This window comes from Camelus ferus, chromosome 9, assembly GCF_009834535.1.
Source record: "Camelus ferus isolate YT-003-E chromosome 9, BCGSAC_Cfer_1.0, whole genome shotgun sequence".
Taxonomy (NCBI): Eukaryota; Metazoa; Chordata; class Mammalia; order Artiodactyla; family Camelidae; genus Camelus; species Camelus ferus.
The window spans coordinates 15,979,501-15,997,760 of NC_045704.1; the positions used below are offsets into that span (position 1 = coordinate 15,979,501).

At 53.2% G+C, this 18,260-nt stretch overlaps 3 protein-coding genes across 3 annotated transcripts; all 3 read right to left on the reverse strand.

The window, feature by feature from the left end:
* Positions 1 to 2,529: 2,529 nt before the first annotated feature.
* On the reverse strand, positions 2,530 to 4,455 carry APOC2 (apolipoprotein C2). The gene is made up of 4 exons (XM_032485848.1): positions 4,364 to 4,455; positions 3,391 to 3,458; positions 3,062 to 3,221; positions 2,530 to 2,752 (listed from the first exon to the last, which is right to left on the reverse strand). Exons 2-4 carry the CDS (start codon positions 3,443 to 3,445, stop codon positions 2,695 to 2,697), a joined length of 273 nt encoding a protein of 90 aa, XP_032341739.1. The 5' UTR covers positions 3,446 to 3,458; positions 4,364 to 4,455; the 3' UTR covers positions 2,530 to 2,694.
* Positions 4,456 to 4,567: 112 nt separating this feature from the next.
* On the reverse strand, positions 4,568 to 7,594 carry APOC4 (apolipoprotein C4). Its single transcript, XM_032485847.1, has 4 exons — positions 6,726 to 7,594; positions 5,435 to 5,576; positions 4,870 to 5,150; positions 4,568 to 4,673 (listed from the first exon to the last, which is right to left on the reverse strand). The coding sequence occupies exons 1-3, from the start codon at positions 6,799 to 6,801 to the stop codon at positions 4,985 to 4,987; spliced, it is 384 nt and encodes a 127-aa protein (XP_032341738.1). The 5' UTR covers positions 6,802 to 7,594; the 3' UTR covers positions 4,568 to 4,673; positions 4,870 to 4,984.
* A 7,546-nt stretch (positions 7,595 to 15,140) lies between these two features.
* Positions 15,141 to 17,938, reverse strand: APOE (apolipoprotein E). The gene is made up of 4 exons (XM_032485849.1): positions 17,823 to 17,938; positions 16,971 to 17,036; positions 16,295 to 16,484; positions 15,141 to 16,003 (listed from the first exon to the last, which is right to left on the reverse strand). The coding sequence occupies exons 1-4, from the start codon at positions 17,887 to 17,889 to the stop codon at positions 15,283 to 15,285; spliced, it is 1,044 nt and encodes a 347-aa protein (XP_032341740.1). The 5' UTR covers positions 17,890 to 17,938; the 3' UTR covers positions 15,141 to 15,282.
* Positions 17,939 to 18,260: the final 322 nt, after the last annotated feature.

Here is an 18,260-nt window from a genome sequence, read left to right on the forward strand (position 1 = left end):
GTGTCTTGGTTATGGGCAATGCTTTGTCTCAGGGCGTGATTGCTGAGTGAAAGGATGAAACTCTGAGTGCAGAAGATGAATGACTTTCCCCTGAGGACCAACACAAGGACAAGAAGGAACCTTAGAGAACTTCTTGCCAGATCCCCTTCACTTACAGATAACAATGATAGTAATAACAATTCTGTGAAGTTGTAGGCCCAGTCTTCAAGTCTAGAGATGAAATGAACATACTGATTAAATCTCCAAGAAGACGGGCAGATTGAGATTTTGTGGGCCTCTTTTTAAAAAGTACAAAATTACATGTACAGATTTAAATAGAGAACCACAGAAAGCCCAGGCAAGTGAGAGGCTTTGAAACTTAATCTCCAGTTTAACTGTTACCCCATCTCTGCTCTCAGCTCTAGGTACAAAATGCCCCAGTGTCCTCCCTCATATACTTCAGAGTCCTGATCTGTTGGAGCATGAGAGGCTCTTAGACTGTGACCTCAGACTAGGCCCTTATAAAGCCCTCCCCCAAGTCTGTTGAATGACCAAATAAATTCTTCCATTCCTATTGATTGTTAAGCGAATCACAGGCCAGACCCAGTTTGCGCTCCACTAGGGGACGCCCAATACTAACCAGAGGCTGCGATTTCAGGTTCTAAGGGAGTAGGAGGCTGGGGACCTGAACTTTCGGGTCCTGAGGAGAATGGGTTGGGGGTCCTGAGTTCTGGGATTGGAGGAGTCTGGGGGCCTGGACTCCTGGAGTCCTGAAGGGAGTGGGACTGGGGTGGGGGCCTGAGACGGGAAGGAGGAGTCAGGGAAGGACACCAGGATTGGTTGGAAGCAGAACTGGCCTGGGCAGTGGTTTGGTTTGGCTAGAGTCTGTGGGAAACAAGTGGACAGAGCAGGGATTGTTCCTCCAGGATCCCCCCCTCGCTGTCCCCCCACTGGGCTTGGCAGCCTCAGCTCTTCCCAGGCCCTGGGGACTTGGGGGCATTTCCCACAGCCCCTCCCCAAGGCCCCTGTTTTCTATTAGACTCACAGCTGCCCAGTCTCAGGACCTGGAAAAACTGCCCCAAGAGTGCTGACAGGCTGGCCGGAATTTAATGCCAAGCTGATTAGGAGAAATACAGGCCCTGCATCCTCAGAGGCCAATAGCCCCACCCATAAGACTTGGGGGCCCAGGACCACCCTCTACTCCCTTCAGATCTAGGAGTCCAGGTCCTCAGCCTCTCTACCCATGGGCCACAGCACTATCCTCTCTCAAACTGGAGATCCTCTGCTTACCTTTGTACATCCTATGCTTTTAGCCTGCTGTTTTCCGCTGCCCAGATAGCCTCTTCCAACCACTCAGACCAGGGAAGGGGGAGCCAAGTGAGTGCTCCCCACCCCTCCCCTTACTCTCCATCCACAACTGCATGGTGATGCATCCCCTGTGATCAGCCCAGCCCGGTCCCCTAGAGGGCCCTCCCTGTGCCTGAATCCACTACCTATCTGAGGTAGCCTCACCCAGGTCTTGAACGCCTCACTTCCTCTCCTTTTCTTCCCTGCCTGCCTTGTTGTCGAAAGTTATCTTCTCCAGGGGTCGTCTTGGTCATCCTCCACCTCCCTTCCACCACAGCCCCTCTGTTTGTGGCCTCAGGATGGACCAGAGCTCCTGGCCCTGAATAGGAGCTCAGGAAATGCTATTTTTATTGCTAATAAGAAGAGAACGCTATTGAGATTTGCAGATACTAACTACTACATTTAAAATAGATAAACAACAAGGTTCTACTGTATAGCACGGGGATTATTCAATATCTTGTAATAATCTATAATGATAAAGGATATGAAAAAGAATGTATCTGTACAACTGAATCACTATGCTGTACACCAGAAACTAACACAACATTGTAAGTCAACTATACTTTAATAGAAAATAAATTGTTTAAATATTAAAAAAAATAAGAGAACAGCTAAAAAAAAATGTCATAAAGCTGTAATCAATAAAACAGTATGTAATTGGGGTTAGGACCAAAATACTTTCTTTTTGAGGGGCCACCTGAAGGCAGGACTGTCTGTCTTTTCCCTGTAAATCCATGTGGGACAAATGTATGGGAATTGTCACAGAGCACACCTTTTATAGGTCTGTCCTCTTGGGTCCCAGCCAAACTGGGCACTGCATTCCTATCCTCAGCAATGACTCGTGGGCACCAGTCTCCCCTCAGCCACAGGACCATTGGAGACCTCTCTGCGATGGCATATTTAAAATGTCAGCCCAGGACCCAGACACTGCCAGAGGCCACTGCAGATTATCTGTGTCTATTTGTCATTTTACAAATGAGAAAGCTAGACCTTAGTGAAGCAAAGTCTCTAATTATTGTTGTTATGATTATTCATTATTTTTAGTCACCTCTTTATTCCCACTGACCATATACATATATATACACAGAATAGGGATTCAATAAATGTTGGCTGAATGGAATCAGTCCCTCCATCTTAGCCCCTGAGGTCTCAGAAAAGCAAGCACATGGAAAAGAATAAACTTAGCTTTTTTTTTTCTTTTTATTGATAAGAAGTCAAGCTAGAGTTGGGAGCAGGATGCTCAGAGCTGCTAGGAAGTATGGGGGTAGATCAGGGGAGCCCAGGGGTGGCAGGGGTCTGGATTTGCCCTGCCCCACTATTGGGGGCCCATGCTGTTACTGGTCTCCCTTCAGCAGAGAAAGGAGCTGGTCAGTAAAAATCCCTGCAGTAGGTGGTCACAGCTGCCGTGCTTTTGTTGTATATGTCCCTGAGGAGAAAGGACAGAGATGCTGAGGGAGGAGGGGCTGGGGGTGTGGACTCCTAGGCCTGAGGGAGGAGGAGGGGCCTGGGAACCAGAATCATGTGTCCTGTGGGGGAAAGCAGCTGGAACCCAAATTCCTGTATCCCTAGGCTGGGATCTCAGAACCCCATGTTCTAATGGGGCCGGGGGCTAGGAGCTGAGATACCTGGGCCTTGAGAGAGTATAGATGTGAACCTGAACTTCTGAGTCTGAGGGAGAAGGGGCCGGGGGCTGGGACTCCGGGTTCCTGGGGTGAGAGTGGGAGGCAGGTGATACCTGATTTTCTCATCCATGGTGGGCAGGTATGTCTTCTGGTACAGGTCCTGGGCAGCTGCCTTGGCCGTATCCCAGTAACTGAAGAGTGATTCCTGCATCCGGGTGAGCAGGCCAGGGCTGTCAGCCTCATCTTCCTGGGCCATAGCGACCCCCTGGACCTCTGCAAGAGGAAAGTGTGTTAAGGGTGCTGACGGGTCTCCAGCAATGGGAGAACGAGGTGGAGAAGAAGAGGAATGGGCAGGCACAGGGCCAGACAAGACTGGGCTGGGAAGATGATTGGGGCTCATCCCCCTCCTCACATCCCCTCCTCCCCTGCTGACCATACTCACTGAATCCCAACACCAGGAGGATGAGAAACAGAGCTAGGAAGTATCGGGTACCCATGGCGTCAGGAGACCTGGAACATTAAGGCGGGCATGGGGCAGGGCCACTGGAACATGTATTCCGGGGAACATGCACTCAGGGATCCAGGCCTGGGACCCCCCTCTCCCCACCTGAAGTCAAGTTCCTTATGACTTAACTTGGGCCTCACTTCCTAACATTCTATGATGCTACTCCTGATTTTAACATCTTAATTCTAACACTCATTCATTCAAGAAGAATTTCTTCAGCACCTACTATGCGCCAAGCACAGTTCTGGGCCCAGCCATGAACATAGCATTGGCCCTCCCCTTAAGAAGCCGACATGAGAAGGGAAGGGTATAGCTCAGTGGTAGAGCGTGTGCTTAGCATGCCTGAAGTCCTGGGTTCAATCTACATCATCTACATTAGAAAAAAAAAAGAAGAAGACGCCGACATAAGAGAGAAATGCAATTAACAAATATTAAGTGAGTGAAGTAAAGAGCCTGTCACACCGCTCTGGAGGGAGGAGGGTGTGTTTTGTATCTTGAAAAAGCCTCAGCAGAGGGTGACAGTGATGCTAAGACCCAATCCAATCGGTACAGGGGCACATGCCACGGACTTGATTAAGAGCTGCCACTTGGATGACAGTATTTCCTCTGTGCTGGGCCCTGTTCTAATGCATTCGATCATTTTGTCGTGATCCCAACCGTATGAGGGAGGCGCTGTCAGTGACAACAGTGCTCAGGTCACCATATTACCATCCACATTTTGATAAGGAGACTGTAGCAAGGAGGTTGAGATCTGACCCAGGAGGGGGATTGGCACAGGTAAACATTCTACGATTCTACATTCCATGATTCCAATACTGGAATCTAACATCTTGACTCTCATGGTTTCTGATTTAACAGTCTTGGCCCCCTCCCTGCTGCCCCCCGCCCCACATTTCCATCCCTCTCTTACCGGACTCTGGCAGGCTGTCCGCACCAGCTCCACACGGACAGAGAAAGCCTTTATAGCTCTTGAGCTCTTTATAGCTCTGTCCTCCAGAGTCATCCCCCCCCAACCTCGAGGCCTTGGCCAAAGTCCTGGCCAACAGAACGGCTGGGGGGGGGGATGGCATGGGGGCAGAGGACAGTGACATTCCTGAGGTCAAGCCACAGGGAGCCCCCACTCGGAAAATTCACCGCTGAGGGAGACAGGCTGAGTAGGGAGCTGTGGCGAGATTGGGGTACTGGGTGCCCACCAGGAATGAGGTCTGGGGGTCTTCATCCTGTGGGAAATGAAGGCAGAGCTCTGAAGGAGGAGCTGCTGTGGGGAGCTGCCTGCTCTCCAGTTCTTCACCCTCCATCCCAAACTGAGAAGCCTGAAGTCCCTGCCCCCAAACAAGCCTGAGGGGTCATCCCCCGCAACCCCGACTCCTCCCACCAATCCCCCAACCCCTACTGTGGTTCCCTGCCACATATTACTTCCTCTATTCCTTAATCTTTGAGGGTGGATGGGGAGAAGTTATCTCTGGCCGAGTTGGGGAGGGTCTGGGACAGGGACACAGAGAATTTCTTTATTGCTGAGGCTGTGAACACTTTAATCTTGGTCGCCTTTCTCGCAGAGCAGCTGGGGACACAGGTTATGAGCCTTGCTCAGGAGGCTGTCCTTGGAGCTGTGGAGCCAGGCCTGGGTGCGGGAAACCAAGTCTTTCAGGTGGTCTTCAAAGTAAGTCTGCACAAAGCCCTGGAAGGCCCCGAGGCCCCTGTCAGGGAGGGGACATCACAGTTGAGACCTCCAGCCACCTCCCGAAGACTTCTGCCCCATTCACGTCTTCCTCCCTCTGATCCAGGAGTCCCTGCTCTCAGCCCTTATCCTCCAGCCCTCCCCAACCCCACCCCCTCCTGCTCCCTGGAGTTCGCCTGCTTCTCCTCCCTCAGACCCTGGAGCCCAGGCCCCCAGCCCCTCCTCCCTCAGACCCAGATCCCCGGCCCCTCCTCTGTCAGACCCAGGAGTCCAGCCCCCAAGCCTCCTTCTGCACACACTCACCAGAACCACGGCCACCTCTCTCTGGGTCTGGTCACCAGCGGCTCCATCCACTCCTTCACCTTGCCGGGAACCAGGCTCCAGGAACTACTCGAGGTCTCTGGTGGGGGGCTCGGGGATGCCCCGGTCGCTTCTTGCTGGCCTACTGGATGGGACAAGAGGGCAGTGTGGGACAGCTGGGCCCCAGCACCCTCCCACCTCCCTTTCCCTCTATGCTCACTGTCACTGACACTCCTGTGGTCCCTTGCCAGTCCTCTCACCGCTTTATATGTCCCTCTGACCACTAGCCCTGCTTCTGCCATCGGTCATCACCTTTCAGCCTCTGTGCCCGAGACCCTGGCCCCGTCCCCTCCTTGTCTGCCTGTGATGTTCTGAGTCTGTACCATCTCCTCTCTGCCCCCTCGCCCCCTCCTGATGCCTCCCTCACTGCCTGATCTTGCTGCCCGCTCAGCTCTCCTGTGACCCCCACACGGTCTGAGCTACCGCTGCAGGCAGTGAGGGAGAGCACAGGAGGACTTCCTGCCCGCAGGGATGGAGGTGAGCAAGGCCATGTGTCGGGCTGCTGGGCCAGGGGTTCTGCCAGGAATCGCACACACCTGTCTGTCCAGCACTCACGCACCCGGGCAAAGCCTCACCCACAGAGACCAGCCATCACAGGGGTGCATGTGTACACACATGTACAGAGGCATCTATGTGATCTCTGGTGTACCCTCAGCTAATGACTTAACCTCTTCAAGACTCAGTTTCCCCTTCTATAGGATGGGTTGATAGGACCTACCTCATAGAGTTATTGTGAGTGTTCAGAGTTACCAATTATAAGGCACTTGGGCTGGTTTCATGCATGTCGTAGGCACTATATAAGTGTTAACATTTTATTTTTATTTTATTTTTTTAAGTGGAGGTACTGGGGATTGAACCCAGGACCTCGTGCCTCCTAAGCATGTGCTCTACCCCTGAGCTGTACCCTACATTTTAAACGTATTTGCAGAACCCAGACATGCTCACATCCCAATACACACAGACACCCTTCCATGTGTCCAGACCCTAAAATCTTTTGCATAAATACCCCATAAAGACTCACATGTGTACACACGGATACACATGCATGTTCATGGACACACGTTTCCCACAACTGCATTCTCTTCCGCTCACACACACAAGTGCATGTTCATGACCCCCAGCATCTGAACTGACACTGCAAGTGTACCCTTTGCACACACTGTCTCCCATGACACCCATTCCCAGACGCATCTGTTGCTATGGGGTCCCCACAACCCGCCAACTGGCTCCTCACCCACAACACAGGCCAGGACCAGAATGCAGAAGCAGAGGGGGTGCTGGGCCCAGGACCTGTGTCCAGAGAACGACATTTCTGGGGGCTCTGTCCCTCTGTCCCTCTGTGCTCAGCACTCCAGGTTGGGGGAGGGGGCAGCTGCACTGAGCAGAGCCCTCCCCTGGCCACCTCCGCCCGCCCCTTGGCAGGGACATCAGAGAGAGGGGGGCCCAGGTGACAGTGACAGTCAGAGGCCATGCTCTCCCCTGCTGGTCTCCTTCCTTCCTCCTTCCTACTCTCCCAGCACCCTAACCTGACTGGGGAAGGCAGAAGGCTCTTTGGCCTTCTGGGCTGAGCTGGATTCAAATCCTGATCCCACTTCATGTGACAGCCTTGCTTTTAGGCCTCAGCTTCCTCCTCTGTAAAATGGGCCCACAATCCATATTTTTTTTTTTTTTTAGGACGTTAATTGAATGATGTGATTACAAAAGAAGTTCTCAACATGGACCCTGGTAATTTAGGTGCTCAAAGATCGCAGCTTTTTGTTATTGTTTCTTCTGTCTCTACGATCCCTTGGCCACTGGGCTACAGGTCCAGACACGTCTTCACCACGTGACCTGGGCAAAAAGACTCTTTCATCTGGGCTCAATGTTTTCATTTGTAAAATGGGGCTGGTAACAAGCGTAACAGAGTTCAAGTGAAGGCTGGGTGACACCCTGTGAAGGAAAGCTCCAGGCCCACATAGTAGGAGGTTGCCAACATCAGGGTCAGGCCAACTACCAGACAGAATAAAAATGAGTCTTTTTCTCCTAGAGGACCCAGCCATAAGCCAGGGTGCATAGTTTAGCCAGGGGACCATGGGCCAGATTCCTTGGTCTCAGGTTACAAGATAAAACACACCCAATGACATTTGAATTTCTGATAAGTAATGAGTATTTTTTAGTATAAATATGTCCCATGCAATATTTAGGAATTACACTAAAAATTATTTCTTGTGTATCTGAAATCCCGCCAGGCATCCTGTCTTTTCAGGTGGTGAATCTGACAACCCCTCCTTGGCCACAACCTGGGCGACCGTACAGAATGGATCCAGCAGAATGCTGTCCATTCCAGTGGCCCCAGCGTGGGCTCTGGCATACAGTAGGTGCTCAATGAATGTTTCCTGGAGTTCCTCACCGACAATAATCAGCAAAATAAAACCTCCAGGAGTTTCTGTTTGGAATGATGAAAACGTTCCAGAAATGGGTAGTGATGATGGTTGCACGAGATTGTGAATGTACTTAATGCCAGTGAACCTTACACCTAAAAATGGTTAAAATGAGGGGGGAGGGTATAGCTCATTGGTAGAGTGCGTGCTTAGCATATACAGGGTCCTAGATTCCATCCCCAGTACCTCCTCCAAATTTAAATAAATAAATAAACCTAATTACCTCCCTCCCCACCAAAAAATAAATAAATAAATAAATAAAAATTTTTTAAAAATTAAAGAATGGTAAAATTTATGTTATGTATTTTACCATAATAAAAAAGGAAAAAGAAAAACCCCACCTTGCATGGTGTTATGAGAAGCAGCGTGGTGTTGGGTTCAGAGTCTGGATCTACCTCCTTCCTACTGTGTGACCTGGTATCCCTTGCTTAATGTCTCTGGGCCTGTTTCTCCATCCAGGAACCAGAGTCATGGACTAGGTACCTACCCAGGAGAGTAAAGCAGATCGTATGTAAAGCACGCAGTGAGCCACACCAGACACGGTGCGAAGTGCCTCTGTCAACCCCAGCTGCTGTTTATAAAGCCTGTGTTCCCTGAGCTCTCACCACGCATCAGGCGCCCCGGCAGGGCCTTAGTGCATTAACTCATTGAATTAACTTGCTCCAGCCCTATGAAGTGGGCATCTTTTTCATTCCCATTTTACAGATGAAGAAACTGAGGCTGTAGGCGGTGGGGCTTCCCAGCCAGCAAGTGGTGAATTTGAATCCAGCTTTTTCACACTACAGCCAAGCCAGGACAACCGCCCTCACCTCCCGACTGGATCCTACAGGGCAAGAGAGAGGCTGAAGCAGGGCCAGGGTTGGGGGAGGTGGGGGGAAGAGGAGGGAAGGTCACTGACCCTGCCCCAGCTCCAAGGTCAGCATGAGCTGTTTGCTGTTTGCAATGTTTGCTCATCTCTGTTATCCAGGGCAGGAACAGGCTGAAGGTCATTCAGGATGGACCTCAGAGGCAGCTCAAAAACAACTCCAGGTGGTGGGTGGGGGCAGAGAGGTCACAAGGAGGGGGTTGGGGGTGGGAGCAGTGGGGTCTGAGACCCCAGCGTGTGTGTCTGGAGCCAGAGAGCATCTCTGAGCCCACACCTCTGTGTCTGCAAGATCATCAGACTCCCAAATCAATCTTGCTTTTCACACCAGGGTCCCTGTCCCAGTCCAGACCCCATCCCCTCTCCCCTGAGTCCCTGTACCCACCTCCCTTCTGGCATCCCTCGACACTCCCCTCCCTTGCTGCTCTGGGTTGTCAGGGAAGTCTGGGGTGGAAGAGAGGTTGGAATGTCCCCTTCTTCATCTCTTCTTTCTGCCTTTGTCTGGAAGATTTCCATTCATTCATTTTTTTTTTTAAATTGAGATTTGCACATACCATAATAGTCACCCTTTTAAGATGCACAATTCAATGATTTTTGATCTATTTGCTAAGTTTTTAGCCATCACCACTATCTAATTCCAGAACATTTCATCATCCCAAAAGGAAACCCCACACCCCCTGGCACTTACTCCCAGCCCCTTCTCCACAGCAAGGCAACCACTAATCTGCTTTCTGTCTCCCAGTTCTGGACATTGCTTGTGAATAGAATCGTATAATATACGGTCTTTTGTGACTGGCTTCTTTCACTTCATTTTTATGGTTCATCTATGTTGTAGCATGTGTCCGTGCTCTGTTCCTTTTTATGGCTGAAAAATATTCCACTGTGTGTGTGTATATATATATATACACACACACACACACACACACAATGGTCACACATACACTATGGATTTATCTATCCATTCATCAATTGATGGGTATTTTGAGGGGGCTATCTTCTACTTTTTTTTTAGTTTTTTTGGTGGGGGTAATTAGGCTTATTTATTTATTTATTTAATGGAGGCACTGGGGATTGAACCCAGGACCTCATGCACGCTGAGCATGCACTCTACCGCTGAGCTATGTCCTCCCTCAAGTTTCTTAGGAGGATTCTTTTAAGATGATGAAGTTCAAAGTCCTCAACACAGAGCAAGTAGACAATACTCAATCCATTTGTGTCCTTGCTGCCCTTCCCCAAAGGCACAGCCCCCACCCTGTCAAATAGCCCTGGCCACGCAGCAAAGAAGCACTCAGAATTCTCTCTATAATTTTAATTGTTTGGTGGGCGGGGGTGATATGGCACTTCATGGAGTCATCCATCCAGAGTCCACGGTGTGCGAAACTTTAGAGAGCCCTCCCAGAGCACAGACCCAGAGGAGAGAGGTGGCCCTCCTGGTGCTCAGGAGGTTCTTTTTTTCTGAAATACCTGCTTGACTTGGAGGATGATTTTCGAAAACCAGTTTCTATAGAGAGAAGTGGAGCAGGGATGATGGTGTTTTGCCTCTTTGCGGGATGCCCAAATCCTCCCCCATACCTGACTGCCTGATTATCCCCTTCCCCCAAGAAAACCGCAGGGTGGACCCTGTCTGTGGGATTAGGAGGAGCCCTAGGCTGGGTGCCCCAACTTCTGTGCCTGTTTCCCAGATGAGCACCTTGAAGTCACAACTCCTCACCCTGGCCTGGCTTTCAAGGCTTGCCATCTCTTGCTACCAAGCCTGCTCTCACCCTAGCTGTCCCCTACTTCCTCAAGGGCAATTTCCAGTCTCCCAGTCCTTGATTGGGTTGTTTCCTTGCCTGGAATGCGTCCCTCTCCTTTAGGTACTTTATGTACTCCTGTCTCAGGGCCTTTGCACTCACCCTCCCAGGGCAACAAGCTGCCCTTGGCCTGGCTGGATTTTCCTAATCATTAAGATCTGAATTGAAAGTGTCATCTTTTCCAAGATCCAGTCACCAAGTCTGCAAAAGCCCCTAGTCCATCCTGCCTTGTTTACACCTGCCCTGTTTATTGTCCTCTCAGTATATGGATCTAGCTGGACTAATTTCTTGAAAATATACGGGTTTATAGTGTGTTCTCTCCTCCTTCCTCTCTCCCCTGCAGAATGTCAGCTCCCCATGAGCTGGGACTTTATCCTGTTCATTTCTGTCATTCCCCACCTTGGAACAGTTCCTGGCAGTTAGCGGATGCTCCATAATATTCAGTCATGAATGATCCTCTAACTCAACAGCTAACTTCCAGTTGAATGTATTGAGTATTTACCAGATGTCAGGCACTACGAAGTTCCTCTAGTTTATTTCCCCTCAGAGCACCTATTTTACAGATGAGAAAACTGAGGCACATGATCACACAGGTAGCCGTGGGTCTTTGCCAGCCTGAGGACACAGGTCTGCCTGTGGACCGTGACTCCCATGCTTGGGTTTTTCACCACCACCCAGGACCATCTCTACACTGTGTCTGAATGGGAGTCAGGGAACCTGTCCCCCATGTCTGAGCACCCTGAGATCTAAGGACCAGCCGTGTGACCACAGGGACTTTGTCAGCCTCTCCTGACTTTAGTTATCCCAATGTGTAAGTCCACACACCTCAGCCTTTCCTTACCCTGGAGAGGGTCCTTATGCAGCCTTCAGAGGAACTTTGCTGTTTTTGATGGTGCCAACGACACCCTAAGTCATCTCGTGGGGTTTTCCAAACTTTGCCAGCTTTCTGAGGATCGGGATGTGGTCCAAAAAGCTGATGAGGCCTGGGCAGGGGCTGGGCCTGCCCAGAAAAGGGACACGGGTACAAAACCTTCAGTATTGGGAGCCCTTGGGATGAGATTCTGGGGATGGGAAAGGAGACCTTTGAATGTGATTCTTTGGGGTCATGGTGTTAGAATGCAGGAGACGGTACTGGAGGCACCAGATAGGGCTTGAAAGATGCTGAGAATTAACTTACTCAGCACTGGACCAGTTCCCCAGCCCTTTCCAGGAGGTAAAAGCAAGACAGCCAATCCCAGAGGGCTAGAATGAACACGTCATCGGTTACTAGGGCTCCCCTGGGCAGACTGACACACACTGGACCTGGCTTTAGAGAACTCTGAGACATTACTGGGAGGGTGGAAGTGAGGGCGACTGGTGGACTATGTGGGAACCAGGGTACAGAAGGGACCCCAGAGTTCTCAAGGGTCCTCTAAGCCCGCATCCCAGGCCCAAGGTAGCCTCACCTTCCCAAATCTCAAACTCTCAGTCTCCCTTCCCATTTTCACCTTCCAAAACCATGCAGAGAGCCACCAGCAGGACCGGGAGTGACAGAATTAGCCTTAGGTTGGGGTGGGGCCAGAGCAGCACTCTCAAATTTCCTTCTGGGCTCTGAGGACAGCACAGGTGACAGGACCTAGCCTGGCCCGGGGCCTTTTTGATGGCGGGGGAGTCAGGTAAGGTCAGTCTTCCTCCCCTTAAGCCTCACCTGCCTCCCTGTACCCACCTACCTCCTCCTCCCCACCCCTCCCTGGTGGCGGTGGGGATCAGGTGGGACATAGGCCTGAACACTTAGGCCAAAAGCATCTTGCTGTACAGTACCTGCACCTCCAAAGTTCCCTGAATGTTGGGGACCTCAGGCTGCCATGGTGTCTTCCCCATTCAGGGGACAGCCTTCTCCCTCTCCCTGTGGCCATGATCCCTTAGAGAGCTCTCCTGCTTAAGACCCTTCTCCCAGCCTCAGGGGGTCTCTCAGTAAGTCTCTCAATAACTGAGTAACTAATTCACACTGTGTCCCCAGGCCACCTCTATCATCCCCTCCCCCTTCTTAACAGGCCCCTTCAGCTCAAATAACTTTTTTTTTAATGGAGCTACTGAGGATAAAACCCAGGACCTTGTGCATGCTAAGCATGTACTCTACCACTGAGCTATTACCTGCCTGCCTCAAATAACTCATACTCAGGACTCAGGGGTCATACAGTCTGCCTCCACACATTTACCTATCTCACGCCACCTCCAGTCACTTTCAGACTAGCCCTTCTATTCCCCCATCTTTCTGCATCTGGAAGACTCCTAGGCCTCCCTGGATACTCTCTGGGGTCTTAATTTCACAGCCCCCGATCTCCATTTTGGAGAGGGTCTCTTCAACTTGTCAAAAAGTGCATGGAGGGAGGGTAGAGCTCAGTGACAGAGCGCATGCTTAGCATGCATGAGGTCCTGGGTTCAATCCCCAGTACCTCCATTAAAATAATCAATCAATCAATCAATCTAATTACCACCCCCTCCCCCGCCCAAAAGTACAAAACCTCAGGTGCAAGGTTCACAAGTGCACCCTTCTGTCCATTCCACCAGCAGCCCCTTTCTCTCTGCTCCCCAACTCTCCAAGCCTCCAGTTTCCCTGGAAACACTCCATCTGCTTTTATTCACCCTCTGGGCCCCTCCTAACACCATGCACCCGCCCCTCTTCCCTTCCACCAGATCAAGCCCCCAGGGCTGCCATCCAATGCCTGCTCCCATCCTCTCAGCTGCCTTTGACTGCTAGTGATCCCTGGCAGCTGGGAGAGGGTGGCCCTGGCCCCAGACTCTATGTTGGCTGGCCTTGTGCCCCAACAACCACGTGTCCGTCTTGGGCTGAGGGGGGTGGTTGTGAGAAGGAAGCACAGACACTACCCTGGCAGGATTGCAACAGCCTTTCGGCCAGCTCAGTGCTTCCAGCCCGTCAGCCCCCAGCAGCCTTCCCAGACACCGGCTTCCTCCTCCGTGAGCCCAGTGCTTCCCACGCAACCCCTCAGATGTCTGCTTTCCCCCTCTCCACCCTCAGAACAGAATGACAACTTTGCTTTGCTGATCTGGTCCTCCACTCAGCTACAGGAGTTTCTGTTTACAGATGGGCCAACAGAGGTGCAGACCAGAACATTCGATGGCTCAGTGAGAGGTTAAGTGTCCTCTCCTTCCTTCTCCCTCATCTTCTCCCTCCCTTTGTTAGACTTTAGGCTGTCTCTCTGAGTCCCTTTGGAGTCAGCCTTCACCCCACAGCACCCTCTGCCAGCCTCTGTTCATATAGAATTCAAGATTCAGCTCTTCCAGTGGGAGAGATGGTGGACGTCTCTGCCCCCATGGACACCTGGGGAAGCAGGCTCAGAGGGCTCGGCCCTCGCTCCTGGGCACACAGTGAGTCAGCAGAAGCCCAGGTGGGACTAGGCCCCTGCCTCTGAGCCCACAGATACTTCCCCTCCTCACTCAGCCCCAAGGGTGACTCATCTGGTGGTGGAGCGGGGGGAGGGAGTCTGATTCCACAAGGGCAAGCAAAGCAGTGCCAGGGAAAGCTGGAAGGGCAGAGTGCTGGAACCAAAGCAGGTAGAGGCGGCCCTGCAGACACAAGTTCCGTCCGGCCTGTCCCTGGTGGAGGGAACCCCGCTCCCCTCCTCTGAGAACCAAGGGGGAGGGCATGGGAGGGGAGAGCACAGGTATCTCCAGGCTCCAGCCAGGCTTCTCTGAATGTCAACTCCCTACCAGATGGCCCCGCCCTGAACACCAACGGCCCAGCTGCAGACCCTCACAGGGCATGCCTCCCTCCCTGGCCTGCTCCCAGCACCCAGCAGGCTTGTCAGTGTCGACCAGAGGCCAATGACCCAGCTCGAGGAGCAGAGGAATGAGAATGAGGGTGGGGGACAAGAAAGCAGAGCTCAGAGTGAAGGGACTCACTAATCCAGAGGGAGGGAGACAGGCCCAGGGCCCACATGCCACAAGATGGTGGCTGAGGGCAAACCCAGACAAAGAAGGGAAAAAGAAACAAACAAAACCACCAAGCATGGCCAGGGGCAAGAGAAACCAGTGGAGGGAGAGATAAAAGACAGAGATGGAAGAAAAGAGGAAGCCAGAAAATGAAGCCTCTCCGGGAGAGCAGGACTGAGACTGAGGCCAGGAGAGGGAAGGAGGCCAAGAATCAGATAAGAGAGGGAGAAAGGGGGTGGGGAAGCGGCAATAAAAACAGTTTAATGATAATGGTGGTGGTCTCAGGTCTTCTGAGTCATAAGGCAATGAAACCGGTATGGTGAAGCTGGGCAAACCGAGGCTCACAGAGCTTGCTTTTTTGGCCCACAGTAGTCAGGGGCAACTGCGGGATTTAACCCACGGGTGGATTTCTTCCAGAGTCCTGTTTTGGAGGCAGAATGGCCAGAGAGGCCGGGAGGAGAACGAGTAGAGATGGAAAAAAAAAGGGAAAGACTCAGAAAGGGACAGAAGGAAGTCAAGAGTTAGAAAGAGACAAACAGACACACACAGGCCGAGGGAACAGGATAGCCGTGTGGCCAGAGTAGGGAAGGAAAGAGAAACAGGCGTGAGCTGTGAGAAATCACACAGGAACACCCAGCAGCTGCGGTGAAGCTTGATGAACTCTTTATTAAGCTAGGGCCCACCAGGAGGACAGCTGGGTCAGGGACAGGGCCTCCCACAGGCTGGAGGGAGGCAGGGGGCACCTGGGCAGGAGTGGGGCGCCCCAGGCGGATGCCCGGGCACTCATTGATTCTTGCTGGCTGCAGGTGTGGGGGTGGTGCCCACGGCCAACTGTTGCACCTTCTCCACCAGCCCGGCCCACTGGCGCTGCAGGTCTTCCACCAGGGGCTGGAACCAGCCCTTGAGGCGGGCCTGGAAGGTCTCGGCCTGCAGGCGCATCTGGCTGGCCTGCTCCTCCACCTTGGCGCGCACCTCCTCCAACTGCTCGCGCATCTTGTCCAGGCGGTCCTGGGCCCTGGCGCCCACCGCCTCCAGCCGCCCGCGCAGCTTCTGGCCCCAGGCCTCAGCGCGCTCCCGCAGTGGCTGGCTGCCCAGGGTGCTCGTGGTGGCGGTCCCCAGTCGGCCCTGCTCCACCAGGGGCCCGAGGCGCTCGCGGAGGGCACTCACGCTGCGCTCGGCGCCCTCGACGGCCCCGGCCCGATACACGGCCAGGCGTTTCTGCAGGTCCTCGGCGTCGCGGAGCAGCCGCTTCCGCAGCTTCCGCAGGTGGGAGGCCAGGCGGTTCCGCAGCTCGTCGGTGGTCTGGCCCAGCATGGCCTGCACCTCGTTGCGGTAATGCGCCAGGCGGCTGCGCAAGTCCTCCATGTCCGTGCCCAGCCGGGCCTGCGCCGCCTGCAGCTCCTTGGACAGGCGGGCCCGGGTTTCCTGGGCCACAGGGCTCAGCTGCTCCTCCAGCTCCGCCTTGTAGGCTTTCACCTCCTTCATGGTCTCCTCCATCAGCGCCCTGGGGGCCGAGAGGGTGGGAGCGTGGGCATGGAGAGAGAGAAATAGGGATCCTGAGCTAGGATGGAGGACCAGAAGGAGAGTAATATTCCAGAGGCAGGACGCGCCGAGAAACAGAATCAGAGAGAGGTGAAGCCAGGAGCTCAAAATGGAAAGAAAGCAAGAAATGAACAGAGACCCAGACCCCCAGGAATCGGCACCGGGGGACAAAAAGAAACCCAGACAGTAGAGGCTGAAGATCCAGAAGGCACTGCCTGCCAGGAGGATCAGGGGCCAGGACAGGGACACTCACGTCAGTTCCTGGGTGACCTGGGTGCTGAGCAGCTCCTCCTGCACCTGGTCAGACAGCGTCTGCACCCAGCGCAGGTAATCCCAGAGACGACCCAGAGCCAGCTCCCAGGGCTGGCTGCCCTGCCATTCGGGCTGCTCCTGCCCCAGCTGCACCTCTGGCTCTGGCTCTGGCTCCACCTCCGCCCGGCATCCTGCACGGGAGCAAGTTCACGGCTGTCAGGGTCCTCTGCCCACTGCAGGCACACAGTACCTGGTACAGAGTAGGTGCTCAACCAGTGCTGGTGGGCTTCTTTAGAGAGCTGGTGAGCAGAGACGGGGGTGGAGGGACATCCAGCACGTTTAATCACTTGACCAGCATTGATTGTCCTGTGCTCCATGCAGGGCCATGCTGGGGTGACGGAGCATAAAACTAATCACAGCTGACACTTATCTAGTGCTCACTACCTGACTGACAACGATGCATTAGAAACTGTTATAACTCCCATTTTAAGGATTGGGAAACTGTGGCTTAGAGTTAGTAAAACAGCTGCTCAGAGCCAGTGAATGTCAGAGAGGCCTCAGACCTGGGGAGATAGACCAGCAGAAGAAGGGACCCAGGGATGTTAGGAAGGCAAGGGGTGCAGCGGAGGATGGAAGGGGGCGGGGGCAGGGAACCAGAGCAAGTTCCGCCCTCATACCGGCCAGGAGCGTGACCACCAACGCAACCCACAGAGCTTTCATCTTCTGGCTTGAGATTGGCCAACCTAGGGGAGGGAGAAATTGTCACTCAACGGCAGTGGGGGCTCCTCCCACCTAGAGCCCCGCCCCATCCGGTCACGGCCTTCAAAGCCTTGGACCCCAGCATCTGCATCAGCCTAATCCTATCACAAATGTTTACCAAGCGGCGCCTTCATTGTCTATTTAATTCCCTAATTGTCTTCTCCTATCTCCCCATCCCCAGGTCTGCCGCCGCCAAAATTCCAGGCCCTCTCCCAAAGTTCAAATTCCACTCACCCCGCCCTCCCCTCCATCCCGGAGTTCCATGGGAGCTCCAACTGGGCGTTCCAACCTCGCATTCCTCGTTGTGCCTTCACATTCTAACCTCCAACCTCACATCTATACACTGCCTTACACATATTCGCTAATTTAACCCTCATTTAAAAGCCCTTCAACCGATGCTCTAGTAACCCGGCCACCATCCTGGTGGCCATCCTGTTACTCCCTATCCTCACCCCGTGCCTCCCATTAACAGAGATATTAGGACGATGGGGGCACCCAGGAGGTGCTCAATAAATGACAATGACAATTCGTGGGCTCTTGCAACGGCTCATTTAGTTTTTCCTATAGGTCCAGCTGCTCCCCCAACCACACCTTCCAGGCAATTCAGGATGCCCCTGCTGCCCACCCTTCTAGGTCCAGTCCCGTCTCTGGCCTCATCCTGCTTCTGTCCTGGCCCAGGCGTAGGACGTTGGACGGTCACCTCCTCCCCCGCAGCCCAACTCTCACAGAAGCCCTGAACTGGGCTCTGTGTCCCCAACTCTGCTTCTCACCAGCTCCCGGGGAACAGTGTCCTTCGCGCCTCCTGGGCTGAGCAGGACTCAGGGATCCCAGATTCATCCAATTATAAGGCTCCCCCTGCCCCGCCCAGTCCTCCAGAGCTAGAGTGAGCTGGACCAGCCCCCTTCAGGTCACGAGGTGGGCTGTCCTCCCCCTTCAAACAAGGCAGGGAGGAGGAGAGAGGTGGGGCTTGGAAGCCCTATCATCCCCCCCACTCCCAGCCCCATGAATGGAGGTGACCTCTCACCCACTAACTCAGGCGCCTTCCTCCATTCTGGTGGGTGGGTTGAGGGGGATGTTAGGGGGGCATGTGGAAGGGGAAGGCGTAGGCAGCTGCCCGGAACACCCATTCCCCGCCCCTCTCTTTTCCAGCAGTTGGTTGAATAGAATTTGGGGGAAGGGCTGGGGGAGTGATATCCTGGGTCATTGGA

What these genes read in the sequence shown, in the direction of transcription:
- APOC2 (XM_032485848.1), bottom strand. Translation starts at nt 3,445, where the DNA reads ATGGGTACCCGATACTTCCTAGCTCTGTTTCTCATCCTCCTGGTGTTG. An exon ending in CCTCCTGGTGTTGGGATTCA is followed by an intron (nt 3,222 to 3,390) that starts GTGAGTATGGTC and finishes TTCCTCTTGCAG; the next exon opens with AGGTCCAGGGGGTCGCTATG. An exon ending in ACCATGGATGAGAAAATCAG is followed by an intron (nt 2,753 to 3,061) that starts GTATCACCTGCC and finishes CTTTCTCCTCAG; the next exon opens with GGACATATACAACAAAAGCA.
- APOC4 (XM_032485847.1), bottom strand. Translation starts at nt 6,801, where the DNA reads ATGTCGTTCTCTGGACACAGGTCCTGGGCCCAGCACCCCCTCTGCTTC. An exon ending in GGTCCTGGCCTGTGTTGTGG is followed by an intron (nt 5,577 to 6,725) that starts GTGAGGAGCCAG and finishes TGTCCCATCCAG; the next exon opens with TAGGCCAGCAAGAAGCGACC. An exon ending in GAGAGGTGGCCGTGGTTCTG is followed by an intron (nt 5,151 to 5,434) that starts GTGAGTGTGTGC and finishes CCTCCCTGACAG; the next exon opens with GGGCCTCGGGGCCTTCCAGG.
- APOE (XM_032485849.1), bottom strand. Translation starts at nt 17,889, where the DNA reads ATGAATCTGGGATCCCTGAGTCCTGCTCAGCCCAGGAGGCGCGAAGGA. An exon ending in ACACTGTTCCCCGGGAGCTG is followed by an intron (nt 17,037 to 17,822) that starts GTGAGAAGCAGA and finishes TCCCTCCCCTAG; the next exon opens with GTTGGCCAATCTCAAGCCAG. An exon ending in CAGGTCACCCAGGAACTGAC is followed by an intron (nt 16,004 to 16,294) that starts GTGAGTGTCCCT and finishes CTCGGCCCCCAG; the next exon opens with GGCGCTGATGGAGGAGACCA.